We start from the raw sequence: 17,724 nt of genomic DNA, 5'->3' as shown, positions 1-17,724 counted from the left end.
ATACAATAAATTGAAAACCTGAGACATTTTTGCGACTTTGATAAATCGGTGCAGCAAAGTAATTTTTTTAGACCGACACCATCTATCTTTTCATATTGACATATACGAGGTACATATATGGTCAAACACACAACATCTATCTATATCCATGTATAATATGAGTAGAATCATATACTAGTATTTTTTTTTTCCTTAAATGGAATTAACTACGAAAATAAACACATACATTATCATAAAATTAGTTGCATTATTGTATATATAAAGACAATGATGCACTTTGATATCCCCAATAATAGAAAAATGAAACCACATAATAGAATGCATATGCAATGCCTTAAATATGGTGTCGGCAGATAGAGTCGGAGATGACAGAGACGCATAGTTATGAAGGAGGCAGTGGTAGAGAGCATGCATCTAATTCTCCAACTACACTCTCCCTCTATCTCCTTTAATGCCCTCATCTCATATCCTTTACATGAGTGATTAATATTCCATGCCAAATGACTCATGTTTGGAATCAATTGTGTGTTAGTGTTTCAATTACTAAAAAACCTCACGAGATAATCGAGTCTCGCTTAAACCCTAGTCTCATTACAAATAAACATATATGGTCTATCTTGGAGTTATAATAATACAGTAAAAAAAATGAATAAATAAGGCAGTGCAGTGCCCCATTTGCTACTGACACAGGCCGAAGTGTGTTAAAGCCCAGGACCACAGCATTTATAATTTCTTGTACTATAATTATCCTAATTCAATTAAAACCCAAAGCAGCATCAATTTCATTAGAAATACATAAATCCGGAAACATCGTACATCAATAATGGAAACCATATCCGTGAACAAATTAAATCCATCAAACTTAGGGCACTAAATATAATTAATTGAAAAATTAAATCTTAATAATTTCAGGAATGTAAACCGGATATTTGTCGATGCAATCGGCCCACGGCCCATCCATCGGCGCCTTGATCGTCCGGTTACATTTCCAAACCGCGCTGTTGCACTTAAATCCACTCCCAAATGCGATCTGCCAAACCCTATCCCCTTTCTTCATCCTCCCCTTTGATTCAATGTAGCTCAATTCGTACCACAGCGATGACGACGAAGTGTTTCCGAACCTATGCAGAGTCATCCTGGACGCCTCCACCTGCTCGTTTGTCAGGCGGAGGCTCTTCTGCAGCTCGTCGATCACCGCCCTTCCGCCGGCGTGGATGCAGAAATGCTCAAACGCCTGCTTGAAATCGGGAATGTACGGCTTCGATTTCGAATTGAAGAATTTTCTCCTGATTAAGGAGAATGCGAAGAGTAATTGCTCCGATGCGGGGAGGACGAGCGGCCCGATCGTGGTGATGTTCGATTTCAGAGCTTCGCCGGCGATCGTCATTAGATCTATGTTCAGCTTGATTCCGATGTGTCCTTCCGGATCCTCCTCCTGCGCGACGCATCCGTACGCTCTGTCGTCAGCGCCTTTGTGCGTCCTCACCACATGCGCGAGGCGGTACTTGGCGCGGCGGCGATCGGCGCGGCGGTTGGACAGAAGGATGGCGGCGCCGCCCATTCTGAAGAGGCAATTTGGGAGGAGCATTGCTCTCTCCTTCCCTAGGTAGCTGTTTGGGGTGAGGATCTCAGTGCTGATCACTACCGCGTTGGAATTCGGATATCGCTGGAGCAGATCCTTGGCTAGATCTACCGAGATCAAGCCAGCGCTGCACCCCATGCCGGAGAGATTGAAGCTTTTAATGTTGCTCCTCATTTTGTACTTGTTTATCACCATCGCCGTGAGAGAAGGCGTCGGCGAGAACAGACTGCAATTGAGCACCAAAATATCGACATCTTTGGGCTTGAGGCCGGTTTTTTGGAAGAGCGAATCCATTGCCGAGAAAATGACTAGCTCGGCTTCCTCCCTCGCGAGCTGCATAGTCGGCCGCGGAGGGATGAAATGCATCGCCGGAGGAATGCAGGTCTCCTCGCCGAGGCCGGAGCGCTGGAGGATTTTCATCTGAAAATGGACGGATTTGGGCTCATCGGCGAGAACGATGCGGGCGTGCTCCATGAAGCCGCCGAAGGAGACGCGGAAGCTGCGGGGGGGCTTGAAGAGGGCGTAGTCGACGAGGTAGATGGGGCGGGGGCGGGACATGAGAAAGAAGGTGAGAGTGTAGATGATGAGGAAGAAGGAGCATAAAATGTGGAGCGATGTGAATTGCATGGAGTTCCATAGGTGGATTAGGTCATGAGGGTTGCTATGGATGAGTTCTAGGGTTAGGGCGACGATCACGGGGACGAGGAGGAACACCAGGAAGTTGTTCACTAGGTATTGGTAGCCCAATTTCACGTACTTGAGCTTCACGGACTGCGAAAAGTCAGGGAGCGGTGGTGGCGGCGGCTCAGCCATGGCGATAAGAAGGGGGAGAGGTTTTTATGGATTTTGGGGTGAATTGGGTGTGGTGAAGGACGAGGACATTTATAGAGATTGTTGCACCGATGGTTGAAATAGTTGGAAGGGCTATATCTATTTTGTTAGTTCGAATTATAAAGGATAGTTATTCTCTTTTATTTCGAGTTTGGTTGAGTATTTATGGTCGATTTCTTGTTGGTGAAAAGTGTTTTTGGCCATTGAGTATTTGTTTTTTACATTAAGTTTTTTGGGTTTATTCACGTGGTTGTGGAAAATTTGTAGGGTTTCTGGCTAGTTTAGGGGAAGTGGCGAGATCCAAAATTTGTCTTTGCTCTCATTTGTCTTTTTTTTGTGTAGTTTGTGATTTGGGGAGTTTTTTTTGTGCTTGTTAGAGAAAGTCAAGAAAATTGTCTTAATTATTTTTAGCAACTATATTATTTTTGTAGTGTGTAAAATTAGATTGTGTTTTATCTCGTTTCCATAATTTGTCCCGTAATTTTATGCACATTGCTGTGTGTTTAACTTATTAATTAAAGATATTATTTTAATCATATCATATGTAATGTAAAAATAAACATTACTACTATTATATATGTGGCATTAGGAAATAAATTAATAAATCTACGTGATCACGAAGAATAAAAAAACATATGTTTACGAATTCCTAGTATTTCATTTAGGCCCAAATTATTGGATCACCATCGTCCGATGTTTGATCCATTCAAGCTTCACACTTCAATATATTAAACCAAAATTAATAAATTAATACTAACAGAGATTGATGTTTAGCTTCACACTTCAACATGTTGAACCAAGCTTGATAGTACTATAATTTATTAACAGAGATTGATGTTTTAAAACAATTATATCCTGATTATTGAATATCAACTACACGAATAAAGTATTAAGTTCGAATGACTAGACCTGGATCTGGAGTTGACGACGGTCTTAGAGTGTTTAACTAAATTCAACCAGAATAATAAATTGGACGATATATAGTGCATAAATAGCCAGCTACAATATCAATCTCAAAATTCATTCTACTACATACACCAAAATGGAAGAGTTTTAATCAACCAAATCACAACCACTCAAATTAAAGATATCTTGTGCTTATTCAACCATGGAACTTTTTGTTAATTGGTTGTGACTTTTGATCTTTATGAAGCTTAATGAAGGTGATAAAGAAATAGTAATTGAATAATCCCGTGTTTTTTTGTGTATGTATTTTCCTTTTTATGTGCCCATTTTGTTCAAATAAATACTACTAGTACAATATTTGTCTCGAGATTTATCCAAAATGAATTTAGAATCAAAATAAAATTATAATACTACTTCCTATCTTTATTATGATAAGCCTGTAAGCTAGTACGTATAGTACAGCAAGCTGGCATATATGTTGTGACCAATTTAAGTCGGATATTAAATTCAAGAATTACTCCTTCCAACAAGCTGGCATTGACCAATTTAAATCGAATATTAAATTCAAGAATTACTCATTGCAACTACCACATGAGAGGCTTGTAATGCATTACACCTTTTTCAGACCCATACATTACACTTATTTTAGACCCACAAATTGGCTGCAGGAGATTATAACAAATAATCCAAACCGTAAGGAGAGAACTGCCAAACTCAAACTCCGATTAATCTAAACGATCGTATTCAGTGGTGGATCTAGGATTTTCGGTCAGGGTACGGTAATATTATACTGATTTCGAGCTTCAAAATCGATCTTTTATCTTCAATTTAATATTTCATTATTTTTTCCGTAAGAAGATCTACTATCCAAAAAATGATAATAATTGGAAAATGATCAAAATAAATAAATTAAAAAGAAGTAAAAAACACTTTAAAAAATTTAATGCATGACAAATTGAAAATTTTAAAAAATTAAATATATTAAAAGAATTAAGCTTTATAAGTAATTAATGAAAAGATAAGAAAATATATTATATTAATAGAATATTTTAAAAGTTTATATAATAAAATATTTAGAGGTTTGAACCTGCAACTAGTAAAAGTGAGGCGAGTGCGATACCACTAGGCTATTACCTTCAAATTGTTGAATGCATATCCTATATATTTTTAGGATTTGGTTGTACCCCTACTTCTATTCTCCCTCCGCCACTAATTGCATTGATGTTCGGTTACAAATCCATAATACATCGGATAATAGATAAAAGTTGGAAACAATATATAAATATTATCGAACTCCAATTAGTTTGAGTTCTTTTTGGAGTGATTCAAAATAAATCCGTGAAGTTGGCTCAAAGCGGACAATATTAGTAATAAAGTGCGATCGACGATCGTGTCAATTGCAAAAACTGTGAGCTTGACCCAAAGCTGACAATTATGAGGCCAATGATTTTAACAGTTGAGACAACGTTGGCAAAAGAATTTCCTTGATAATATTTGTTTGAGTCTTTGAGATCTATGCAAGACTTTCTAAATACCATAATTACCCTTACTTAACTGTATGTAACCAAGCATAATGTGCAATGTTTAAAATATGTACTTTACATCATTTCAAACACAATACTATAAGAAATTACATTCCAAGTTGGAATCATACTCCCTCCGTCCACAAATAGGAGTTCCATTTCTTTTTGGCACTGGTTTTAAAAAATGTTAAGAAAAATGAGTGAAAGAAAGTTAGTGGAATATGGGTTTCACTTGTGTATGAGTGGAATGAGTTAGTGGAATGTGGGGTCTCTTTACCATTTACACTGATTATGAACCGTGACTCCTATTGGCGGATGAACCAAAACGAAAAACGAGACTCCTATTCGCGGACAGAGGAAGTATTCAACAACGCACGTAACTACAAATTCTTTTTTAGTTAATAATTAGTGCTAGTGATTTGTAGGCATCATTCAACTAGTAAATTCTAGTGGAAAAGTGTTACGGACTCAATTCCCACATCGGTTGTGGGAACAACTGATGTGGGGTATATAGACTAAATGGGCTCTCTCTTAACATGTTAGTCTTTTGGGATGAGTTCTCATGTTTGGTATGTATCAATTAGTGCTTTCATTGAGAGCCCAGTCAGCTCGGAGTGGTGGTCGGGCAACGAACTCGCCGTGACCAACGAGTGCGTTTGGGACCGCTCGGGTGGTGACCTACGGAGTGGAGGCCGGACAAAGAATCCGATGTGACCAACGTGGCCGTGACAAATGAGAACTCGGAGTGGTGGCCCACGGAGTGGTGGCCTGGCAAAGAACCAGTCGTGACCAACAAGGACGTTGGCTCTTAAAGGAGGGTCGAATGTTACGGACTCAATTCCCACATCGGTTGTGAGAACAACTAATGTGGGATATATAGACTAAATGAGCTCTCTCTCCTAACAGGCTATCATTTTTGGATGAATTCTCCTGTTTGGTCTGTATCAAAAAGCCCCTATTAAAATGATTGATAAATTCTGGTGAGGTGCTAAATTAAATAAAAAATATAAAAAATATAAGTTCCTTCATCGGTTCATCAAATCCATATTAGCAGTTTATTAATGGCTGAAGGATCTAAAAGAGTGAAGAGGAATTTAAAGGGATTATAATGGAATGGTTAATTGCAATCAACTCCTTGTTTGGAAATTTAAAAATATGGCCAATCAACCCTCTGGCCTTTTGGGCCATAAATCCAAAACTTCAACGAAATTAGTATACAACAATGGGCCTTCCCCCAAACTCTTTAACCACGACCTTTTCCATTTAACTGGAGGAATAGGAGTTCATTGCACTACAAGCAAGCAATTTTTTTTTCTCAAGTCAGCATTATAATCTAACTTAATCATAGTAACTAGAGTTCGAGCTATGAATAATTATAAATTTATTCAGAATTCGAATCACAGATGAATCTCTTAAAAGCATCTCCTTGTTCACTTTTTTGAATAAACAAACCTTCAAATCAATTAAATCAAATTTTACCAGTTGCGGATAGCAAAAAATCACTTTGCCGTACGATTTTCTAGCACTCGAATCATGCATGCTATGGAGATTCCTGTGAAAGAGAGTATCCAAGGAATTAATTTTTTAAAGTTAGCCCACATTATTAAGTTTATAGTAAAAATTAAAGAAATTCAAGAGTTGGTCAATAAGAAATTAAAAAGAAATGATTCTACCAGTTTATACGAGACAATAAAGAAAATATATTTGAAAAACCAATTCTAAGTAACCGACCAACAATGATATTGGGCCAATCAAAAGAAAGTCAGCCTACAATTGCGCCAATAAACTCAAAAGCACCTAGAAAATACATAAGCTATGTAATTTATTTTCACATACTCGTTTAATAAAAAATTAAATCGGCTAAAAGAGAATGTGAAGCTATGACTTGAATACTATTGTCAACAATACATGTAACCAAATAAAATCATAATAAATGTAAAGGTAGAGAGAAAGTAAGGAGGCATTATGAATTAATTGGATAGTCGGTGTCACAGTCCACCATTACAATAATTCACTTTATAATTTCTTCACAAACCCCACTCTCTGCCTGCATTGCATGTGTTATTCCAACATTTAAACGCAATAATAATTTTCACAATTATACCAACTTTGCCATACCCACAATATAATACTATTGCATATTGGGCATGTCCCATTTTGTTGAAATACTATTAATAGAGGACCGGATTTTCAACTCAATCTTATATGCTGTAGTAGTAGTATTTATTTAAAATAATAGTCAACTCACAAGTCAATATATAAGATGTTCCGCTCTCACTTTGACCGAGTTGACAGAGAGGTCAAAAGTTTTGCGCCATCTACAAGAGTGAAGCGGCTCATTACCAAAGCGCACGAAGTGAGTCTACTTCGACGACACCGACTAACAATTCAAACATGTCGATGTTTGGGAGGTCGTCAAAGACGAGGAAAGGTGGGCCGGCGGTGTCCGGTCCAGCTCGGGCTCGACCTCGAAGCGCACGAAGCACACGACGGGTGGCTAATACTCGTCTAGTGAGGGCGGTTCAGGCAGCGCCGCACAAGAGTTTGCCTCGCAGGAGGTTCAGGGCACGACAGACGATGTCGGGGGGTCCTCCCATGGGCGCCGTCGGCCGCAAGGGAGAAATGCGGCGAAGGCGACTAGAGGGAGGAGGGCCAGAGCCTAATCAAGCCAGGCGGGCTCGGGGGCACCCTCGAACTCCCTAATGTCCATGTACATGAGCTCCACAATGGCGGACACTTCCCGCATGACGCTTCCCCAATACTAAGCTTATCTTGCCGGAATTGAGTTTATGGCAAGATGATTCGCCGGCGGAGTAGTATTTTTATTTTCTATAAAATTGTATTTTGAATTATGTAATTTTTATTTTTTTAGGATTTTAATTGTGTTTTTTTTTATTTTTTTGAATTTTAAGTTGTAATTTTATTTTATAATGAAGTGTGTTTTTATTAATTGAATTTGTTGGAAATAAAAATAAAAAATAAAATTGAATGAATAATAATTTAAGATACGGTTAAGAGACGAATAAGAGATGGAGGGTTGCAGGTTCCGTCCCATAGTTAATAAATGGAATAAAAAAATACAGTGGGACCCAAGAATAGTAATTTAAGAGACGATTAAGTGACAAATAAGAGAGCAGATGGCGCATGCACAATAACAAGGAGTTCAAGTAGGATACCCAATTAGAGGAGAGAAGGGCGCCGAAAAGGGAGGTTGTTTCGTCTTCCCGCCAAATAGGCTGCCGCCTGACCCCCGCCCTTTTTTCCCGCCAAGAAAAAAATTATCAGCTGACACCTCAGCAAGTCCTAGACACGTGATCAACGACGCATTCATTACACTTACTTATTCAACTCTATTTATTTTATTCAATTTACACACTAAAACTACTACAACTCCCAATAGTCAATTCTAATCAACATATTTTGTTTTCCCATAAAACTCTCATTGTACGTCAATTTTATTGGTTGATTTAATTAGGGTTAGATCGGTACGGTATACCGTATCGAAATGGGCATACCGCATATAGTATGAGAAAACATGATACTGTACCGTACAAATTTTTTTGGTATACCGCATTTTGGTATACTGAAAATTTGGTATATGAAAATATGAAAACTGTTACCGTACCGACATTTCAGTATACCGTACCGTGCTGCAGTGTACCGCAAATCATACCTATTTGATATATAAAAATATAAAATATTGAAAATAACATTTTATCTTAAATATAATATTATAAATAATAAATATGTTAAATATATATAGTTATTAACGGTATATACCGCAAAATTATGGTATATACCGTAATTGCGGTATGATGCGGTATACCGCGGTATATACAAAATTCATACATTTGTCGTACCTAAATATGTCGGTAAGGTATCATACAGTACCGAAAAGTGAGGCATACCGAAAATTTGGTATTTTTCGGTACGGTAAGTGAGGTATTTCGATATTTCTGTATATTTTACCAGCCCTAAATTTATTATTTTATAAATTCTTAATACTATAAAAAAAAATTTTTGAAAGTGTTCTTTGTTGATGGTTTTTATTGATCATGAAATGGACCGTGATCGACTTATTTCATGGATAGTTTAACAATTTTTATTTGTACATTAGTATTAATTTTAATGGTTATTTTAATATTTCAACTTGATTTGCAATGTCTTAAATATGAATGAAATTTTTTTATTGTTAGTTATATTGGATGAGCAAACACAATGAAGCAAGAAAGCAAGAAGACCGTTAGGAGCAATTTGTGATCAGCTGGGTGTTGAGCTGAACTAGCCGTTGATAACTGATACCAGAAGAGAAGTTAGTTTGTTGCGGAGCTCCTAGAGTGTGTATATAACACATGATCAGAGATATAGTTAGTGACGAATGAGAGTAGTCTTTTTCAACCAAGTGTAAACAATTAGTGTGAATCGAGGGTTTTTCATCATCTAGTTGTCATCAAAGAGTTGAGTGAATCTCTATTGTTTAGTTTGCTATTGTGTGTGTTTGTAAGCTTCATCATTCTCAGCTCAAATCAATAAAGATCATCGTCGTTCTGCCCGTGGACGTAGGCGAAAGCCGAACCACGTAAACTCCTTTGTTTTCTCTTCGATTATTGCTTTGTTATACTGCCATCCATTGTTCACATTTATATTCCTGTATTTCTTTCTTAAGATGGAAAAAATATACTAACTCATTATTTCGTATTCCAATATTAAAAAAAAATCAAATCTCACTATCAAAGTGTTCAGGGAGCGTGAAATAATCCCAAATATATTGCTAGGATTTTGTGAAATCAGAACCTGGTAATGCAGTAACAGCGTCAAATCTCATTTGAGAGCAAATTTGCCGAGAATGAATATAATAACAGGAAGAATAAACCAGAAATAACAAAATTTCCATTTTTGAGATATGTATAACTTAGAGTGTAACGAAAGGATATATTTTTAGCTAGTAATTTAGTTGGTGAAGTGTACAAACAACTCAATGATCAATTTCAATTTTAATTCCCTTTAAATTTTTACATTTCAAGTGGCATTACTATTGTTGAGATGTGATGGAACCTTTTAACATCCATGGTTCTAGCCAATGCTAACTATGAGCAATGATGATAATTTGAGATCCAATAAAGTTCACATTTTACAGTTAAATAATGCGACTGCTTTTCAATTTATATTCTTCAACAAATTATTACACCTCCCTTTTTTGTGCAGCGTAGAAAAATAATATATATCATGGAGTAACATATTATCATGCTGCCATTGCTTTGGAATGAAGTGTTTTTGTTAGATTTAGTCCATAAAATTTTTAAAAAATTACAAAATGATCTACAACGTACAAAGTGCAAAGTCCGTATAATTCTCATAATTTATTGACTAAGAACCGCGAATATACATAAGTGGTGTTCGGTTTTCAAGACATAATCTATGATTGAGTTGTGAGATTATTTTAGTCATAGAGGGTTATCTATGACTAATTATCTCATAATTATCCATATAGAATTGAGTTGTGAGATTGAATCTTATGAACCAAACACACTACATATTTAATCTCTTAATACAATTTTACAAACCAAAACCCTCATATTATTTAGATAAAAGTTTATAAGCTGAGACCATGTAGTTCATTCTTTATACTGTACTACAAATAACCCCAATTAAATGAGCATATGTAACAAAAGCTAAAAGCTACATGCCTAATTCTGATATCTGGATCATTTCGAAATGATTTTTTTTTGCCACTTCTTAGTTTTGTCGCTTTTCAAATACTACTACTCCATATTATCACCCATATAGCTAATCTCATCAAATACTTTATACTTGAAACAACACGATTCTTTTACTAAGACTATAGTAAAATCCTGATTGCATAAAATAATTGAAAATAAATAAAACCTAAATTCTTATTCAAAATTTCAAGAAAAAAAAAAGTACTAGCAAACATGGAAATATGGAATAGTGAGAAGCGCCCATGCATTTTTTATTACTCCCTATATAACTTACAAAAAATATCATGAAAATTGTAGGGTAGATGCATGCAGATTGCAGGTCAGGTTAAGTGTATTTGACCTAGCATATGGGCTTCGAATATTCATTCATTCCTCTATCTTCATGCATGAGTGGACCCACATAAGAAGTTCCTTTCAAAATCTATATAAATTTGTATATTTAATTTCTGATGGGATCCATTAATACTTACTTTTTGTTAAATTCTTCAAGAGATGCTCATCCCTTTCAATAGACCCATTCTACAGATTCTATATGCACTCGCAAATGAGTAAATTATTTTGTAAGGACATATAAGTACCCTTCTTCGAACTTTTCTATTTCGGGACATCTCATACTAATTTTTTACTCTATTTCTTTATTTTACTCTTATTTTATTATTAAATTTATATACTATAAGAGATTTTGTAGATTATGATAAGAGATTAAAAAAAATATTAGAATATAACTATTTTTTTTATAAAAGTCAAGAAAAAATACAATGTTGTCAATTAGTATATTACAATATCACTTTTATAAAGTGTGATATACAAAATTTCCAACGCTACATTAATTGCGGATGTGTTGACATTTGATGAGGTGAACAAGAAATTCACATTTAGCTAGGCCTATTTATGAACGACTTCCTCAAAATTTATTTGCATTAAATTATTTTTCTCCGCTTATTTATAGTAGACAGTTTAAATCATAAAGAAGGCAAACAATACAACACCATTGTATTTGTCGGTGCTACGAAGATAAAAATATATGGAATAAGAGTAAAAGTGGTATTAGTATGTCAATAACTCTTCAGTTTCGTCACTATTAAATGTATGCTAAAACAAGTAAAGTCCAACTTTTGCACCTTCACATTTACTTCTTTCCTTGTCCGATCCTTTTGTTTCTTAGTAGTATTTTTAGTTACAATTTATACACTCTATGACTCTAATTTCTCTAATGTACTCCTATAGTTTAAACTCTCGACTTATTGATTTGAGAAGAATTGTCTTACTAACTACGTAGTAGTTTTTTTTTTTTACTTTCATGTACATTTAATTATCATTTGTTGGCTTAGTTTTCTGTTTTTATTTATTTATTTTTTTTGCTATTTATCTGTTTTACTTTTAATGGGGAAAAGTATCAGAATATATACTGGGTAGAATAATATACTCCATGTAACATTGACAGCAAGGGAAAATTAATGAATAAAATGAATTATCAAGAACAAAAACATACTCCTACTAGACACTTACAAAAAATTTGTACTTAAAAAATTGGACTTTAAATTATTAAGCCAATAATCAACAAATAATTTTAGAGAGATACTTTTCCAGATTATGGTGACAGAAACAGCAATTAATTTTTGTGTGTTGAATCTCACTGGAGAAATTTGAAGACATTATCAAACCGCATCATAAAATTGAGCAAACAATGACCAGAACTTCCAATTTCCCTAAAAATTAAGGTACAACATTTATAAAAAAAAAGAAGCATCATTGCTCTTCCACCACAAGATAAAAATCACTCCTGGATGAAGAGGGATGAACAAACTTTATATGCCATCACCTCATCGTTCACAATAACATTAAAAAAAGGAAATAACAGCAAAATAAACAATGATCTTTTTCATGCTTAGTTTCCCATCTTCCACGATACAACAAACTTCTTCCCAATAGACAATTCCAAGCCTTTAATCTCCACCATCACATGCTTCATCTCATCTTCTCTCTCTTCATCCATAATTTCATGTTCAATTGAGCTCATTTCGATCTTCGAATCATCAACAATTGAACTCCCATCAACTTTAGTTGCAACTCCTTTGCCAATCCCTTTTAGTCCTAAAACAATCAGTTTCTCAACATACCACCCTTTCTCTACGGCAAATTCGCCCTCTCGAACATCCGACCACACCTTCACCGCACCCTGATTCACGTGCGCATAGAATTCAACGTACGTGGACTGGCCATTCCCAAGCCCCATATCGGGATTCTCATCATTGTCGACAAAGAGATTCCCCCTGGCCTCCCCCTCCGCAGCCCCCAGCGGGAGGGAGACCACTAGGGTATAAGGCGTGGCCCGAGCCTCCTTAGAGACCAGCCCGCCCCTCTGCATCGGTATAATCTTGTTTTGGTACAAGTGCACATTGATCACGTGCAGGGGTGCGTCGAGAGCGCGGTAATGCGACATTTTTGACACGACAACCTTAGTCATATCAAAAATATCGTACCACGTGCCGGGCGGGAACAGAGCATGCACTTTTGTCTTTTTCTTGTCCAAAATAGGGGACACCATCAACCCGGACCCGAGCAAGAACTGCGTGCTTAGCCCGTACGTCCGTGTCTCGTTCGGGAATGAGAAGAACAGCGGCCTCGCGATCGGGGCTCCCGTCACGTGCGCCTCATAGCTCAACGTGTAGATATACGAAAGCAACTTGTACCGCATACCTAGCGCCCTCCTAGCGGATACAGCCACAGATTTCCATTGGTAAAGCTCCTGCCTCGGCGAGTAGAAATTGGCGTGATCCCTAGAGAAGGGGTAAAATGCCCCGAGCTCGATCCAGCGATTACAGAGCTCCTCGGTTGGGGCAGGGTAAAACCCGCATATATCTGCCCCGACCATTGGAACCCCAAATATACCAAAATTCAACATTGTTGAAATCGAGTACTTTAGATCGGCCCATGTCCCCTTATTGTCCCCTGTCCAATGCGCAGCGTACTGGCCTGACCCCACGTACGTTGACCTGGACAGGATAAAAGGGCGCTTTCCACCGGGAAGTGCCCGTAACCCTTTATAAGTCGCAATCGTTTGCGAAAACCCATATAAGCTATGAGCATCATACTCCAACACCCCATTGTAATGATACGCACTCGTAGCTATAGTCTTGTACCCGATCGGAACCGCCGTGCCAGACGCGTTGATTTTATAGGGTGGATCGTCCCATCTCGTCGCCGTCAAGTTCTTGCAATCGAGGCAGCATATCCAGCCCGGCCCAGTCCCATTCGGGCAGATCCGGCCCACAGGAATCTGGCACAACCCGTTGCAAAAATTGGACGCCTCGTTCATGTCAATCCAAAGCCCGTCGACAGGGACAAGCTCGTGGAAGCGGCGTATCTCGCCGCCCCACCAGTCGACCGTCTTGGGATTGAGGAAGTCAGGGAAGTTGACGGCGCCCGGCCAGACTTGAGCTAAGAAGGGCTTGCCCTTGTACTTGATGAAGACGTCGGAAGCGAGGCCGCGGGTGTAGACGCCGTAGGAGGTGTTGACACCGATGCCGGGGTCGATGATGACGATGTATTTCATGCCGCGGGCGTGGATCTTTTCCAAGAAGTGGAGAAGCTTGTGGCGGGGGTAGTTCTTGGGGTTGAGGGTGAAGTCTTTGTGGCCGTCCATGTGGTCGTCGTCGTTCCATATCACGTCGAGGGGGATTCGGGCCTTCTTGTATCGCTCCACCACGTCTTCCACCACCGAGAGGTTGCGGTACCCCCACCGGCATTGGTGGAACCCTGTCCGTTTCAGCACAGCTCATTACTCAATCATTTTATCATCATTCAAAATTTCAAACAACAAAATGCATGCTGCTGCTACTACTACTACTATTCAAATCTTGAATTGTGAATTTGAAAAATACAGGATCAATGTGTGATTTGCAATGGGGTTGATGTTAATAGTACTATAATGATAATGTTACTCTCCATTAATCAATTTAGAAATGTTAAACTTGGATATTTGGAAAGTGAAGCAGGGGAGGGCCTCGGTGGTTTGTCTAATTAAAATGTGAGATGCTTTTTAATGTTTTGTGGCCTACTATTAATGTCATCCACCAAATATATAAATGGGGTTGCAAAATACAGCTTTTATATATAAATGGGTGTTCAACTTGTTTCTACGTGGGCCTTCAATTGGTCACGGGCTGAATAGCACCATATGCACCCACATTGGGTGTCTTATTGTGTCCCACTTTTGTTTTTCTTTCTCATTTTTTCCGTTCATTTCTTTTACTTTTAGTAGTATTACAGTATGATTTTTAGATTGTTAGCCAGGGTTCACTAATCTAGAATTTAAACTCATTTTATGTTTATTTTCTATTTTTCGAATTAATTATGGATTAATAGGATTGATTAATCAAAACTTAGGGTACATAACTTGTCTAAGTGTTGATTTTTAATACTATTACTATAATTCTTTATACTCTACAATCTCATCACGTGACTCAACTTTTTTTTTCGTATCTGTAAATTAAAACAACCCTACTTATTTTGGCGCCTTTTTTGATTTTGTCAATGGCCTCTAAGCCTTGCTAAATGCAGCAAGGGTATGAGAGTAGTACTCCTGTCCTCGTCTCCACAGGGTATAAATGTTTGATTTAGCACAAATTTTAATACATAGATAGAAATAATTTTTTATAAAAATATTGTTAATGGAGAATGAGTCTGATCTCATTATAGAGAAAGAAGTTTACAAAATTAGAAAGTTCATATATCATTTAAGGATGGACTAAAAAAAATTTAATACTCCACTTTTCAGGGAGAATTACTTTTGAAGGAGTACTAGATATTTACAAAAAATAGTAGTAAAACATATAAGGGGCTGGGAATTGCATTTAGAACAATTATCAAAGCTTTTAGTAATAAAATTTAGAAATGCATGCTAGCCTAATAAAGTGATAAATAAGTAGAAGTATTAAAATGGCCGCAGTATACACATCTAAATTAAGTACTACTAAAATGTTAATAAAAATAACAGGCCGCTGCCCACCTATCTGTTTTTAAGGATACCTAATGGCTAATAGTAGTAATTTCTATCTAATGTAACCCAACAATAATTTTTGCTTATAATTGAGAGCCGAAATTAAATCCAAAATTATTAGCTATGCTTATAATTCCAATCCAACAATAATTTCCTTTCAGCAAGCCGCATTATTGTATACTAGTACAAAATTTTGTACTAAAAATGTTTTTTATTTACCAAGTAATACACATACTCCGTAGTTTTAACATAATTCGACAATATGAAAATGCTCCATTTTATTACGTTAATTATAATTTATATAATAAGGTCAATTTGAGAAGCCAATTCATTATTTCGTCGCCAAAAACTAGAAAATTGAAACGCATCGAATTTAATAGCGAGATGGAGACAAAATAAATTACCGAAAGCCCAGTAAGGCATGCAGGCCGGCCGGCCAATCAACGCCGTGTACTGATCAACCACCGCCAGCGGCGACGCTCCGGCGAAGAAGTAAAGATCAACCACACCCCCAATCACTTTATACGTCAACGAATCCCCTCTATAGAACACATCCATCCCATTGCTATTCAGCAGCAAAACGCCGTGCGCCGCCGCAACGCCGCCGCGATTCCTCAAATCCATATACACGGGGTGCGATCCGTACAAGTCGGCATTGAGATTAATCGCCGATACATCCGTCGTGTACAGAGTGTAGGGATCGTTAGGAACGATCTTGATTCCTCGCGGCTGCGTGTTCTCTCCCAAACCGTACAAAGAGGCGTCTTTGGGCAGCTTCGTCGAGATTTCGATGTATTGATCCTTGAAGACGAGGTCGCTGTAAGGGTCCGAGGGCAAGGAGGTCGTGTCGAAGAGGGTTTCGCCGCTGGATTTTCTCGTTATGGAGAAGCTGAAAGGGTCGGTTTTGTAAGAGAAGATTAGCTCGTTTCCGGCGTAGTCGGATGGTTTGTGTGATTGCACACCAAGTGTTTGTTTAAATGCCGGAACGGTTTGTCGTGGTAGAAGATCGTATGGGACCTCCCACCTTTTCTTCTCTGCGTCAGTTATGTGAACCCGCAAACGATTCTCCGTTTCATGCCTGCAAAAACCGATAATTAGCCAAAATTATTTTCATGCAATTAATCCTTTTTCTTAGTTAGAAAGCTTACTTGACATAGAGCTGGAGGAGGGGAATGTCGGCGCCGTAGATGTAGTTTTTGTGGATGACTTGAAGGAGGCCGAGGAGGCCGCCGTCGGGAGACTCTTGGACGGAGATCAAGCGGTAGCCTCTGCCGATTTTGGTTGCAGATGATAGAATGAAGAAGAGTGAAAGAAATGCAAGCAGAGTTGAGAGCGAAGGAGATGAAGGAGAGAGTGGCATGATTGGGAATTTTGGGAGTGTGAAGAAAAACAGAGAAGTGGCAATGGGATTTTTATAATGGGTGAGAAATTGGGAAAGAACAGTGTGGTATGGAGAGGTTGACATAAGCATGTGGCTATCTAGTTAGTTTGGGTCCCTCACAAATTCAGACTGTTTTCTTGGATACTTGGTCCCATCTCCATGTTTGAGTAATGGCTTGTTTTCCACTTGGACTGATATTTGAAGTTTGAGTGATGGCTTGTTTTCTTCTTGGACTCATTTTAAGTATACAATTTCTTTTGTAATTACAACAATTTGAGACTCCACTCAACTGAACTCTCACATATACTGTAGTATTTTTATTGATCCTCTTCAAGGAAGAAAAAAATAGCTAGAAAAAAACATAATGTTTGGTCAATAAAACATTCAACTATTTAAACAATGTTGTTTCATATACTTAATATGTCACGTTTTTTATTTTTACACATGTATGTGCCACGTCAATAAATTTTAGGTATGCCAGCAATTTTCGCCATGGAGAATTAAGGATAATACCAAAATTATATTAATATAATTGCCCATTTTAAAAGTTACTCCTAATTGACCGGATTTTAAATTTATGACAGGCCTTTCTATATGAACAATGTATCAAAGACCCAGGCCCCCCAATTTAAAAAAAAACAAGCTTATTATTTTATTATTTCAATAATTACTTGACCATTATTTATTTACTGATTATACAATTATGGGAGAGAAAGACCACGAGGGCCCATTTTTTTCCTTTTTCGCCTAGGACCTGTAAAATGTGACCTTTGGTAAAA

The 17,724-nt window shown here is 37.5% G+C and overlaps 2 protein-coding genes across 2 annotated transcripts; both read right to left on the bottom strand.

Moving 5' to 3' along the window:
• Positions 1-758: 758 nt before the first annotated feature.
• LOC121751513 (3-ketoacyl-CoA synthase 6-like) lies at positions 759-2,524 on the bottom strand. The gene has a single exon (XM_042146260.1). It carries the CDS (start codon positions 2,393-2,395, stop codon positions 893-895), a length of 1,503 nt encoding a protein of 500 aa, XP_042002194.1. The 5' UTR covers positions 2,396-2,524; the 3' UTR covers positions 759-892.
• A 9,714-nt stretch (positions 2,525-12,238) lies between these two features.
• Positions 12,239-17,086, bottom strand: LOC121750180 (alpha-xylosidase 1-like). Its single transcript, XM_042144660.1, has 3 exons — positions 16,713-17,086; positions 15,969-16,642; positions 12,239-14,321 (listed from the first exon to the last, which is right to left on the bottom strand). Exons 1-3 carry the CDS (start codon positions 17,033-17,035, stop codon positions 12,451-12,453), a joined length of 2,868 nt encoding a protein of 955 aa, XP_042000594.1. The 5' UTR covers positions 17,036-17,086; the 3' UTR covers positions 12,239-12,450.
• Between the last annotated feature and the right edge of the window lie 638 nt (positions 17,087-17,724).

Source organism: Salvia splendens, chromosome 10 (genome assembly GCF_004379255.2).
Source record: "Salvia splendens isolate huo1 chromosome 10, SspV2, whole genome shotgun sequence".
NCBI classification, from domain to species: Eukaryota; Viridiplantae; Streptophyta; class Magnoliopsida; order Lamiales; family Lamiaceae; genus Salvia; species Salvia splendens.
This window is presented reverse-complemented; position numbering and strand designations above follow the sequence as displayed.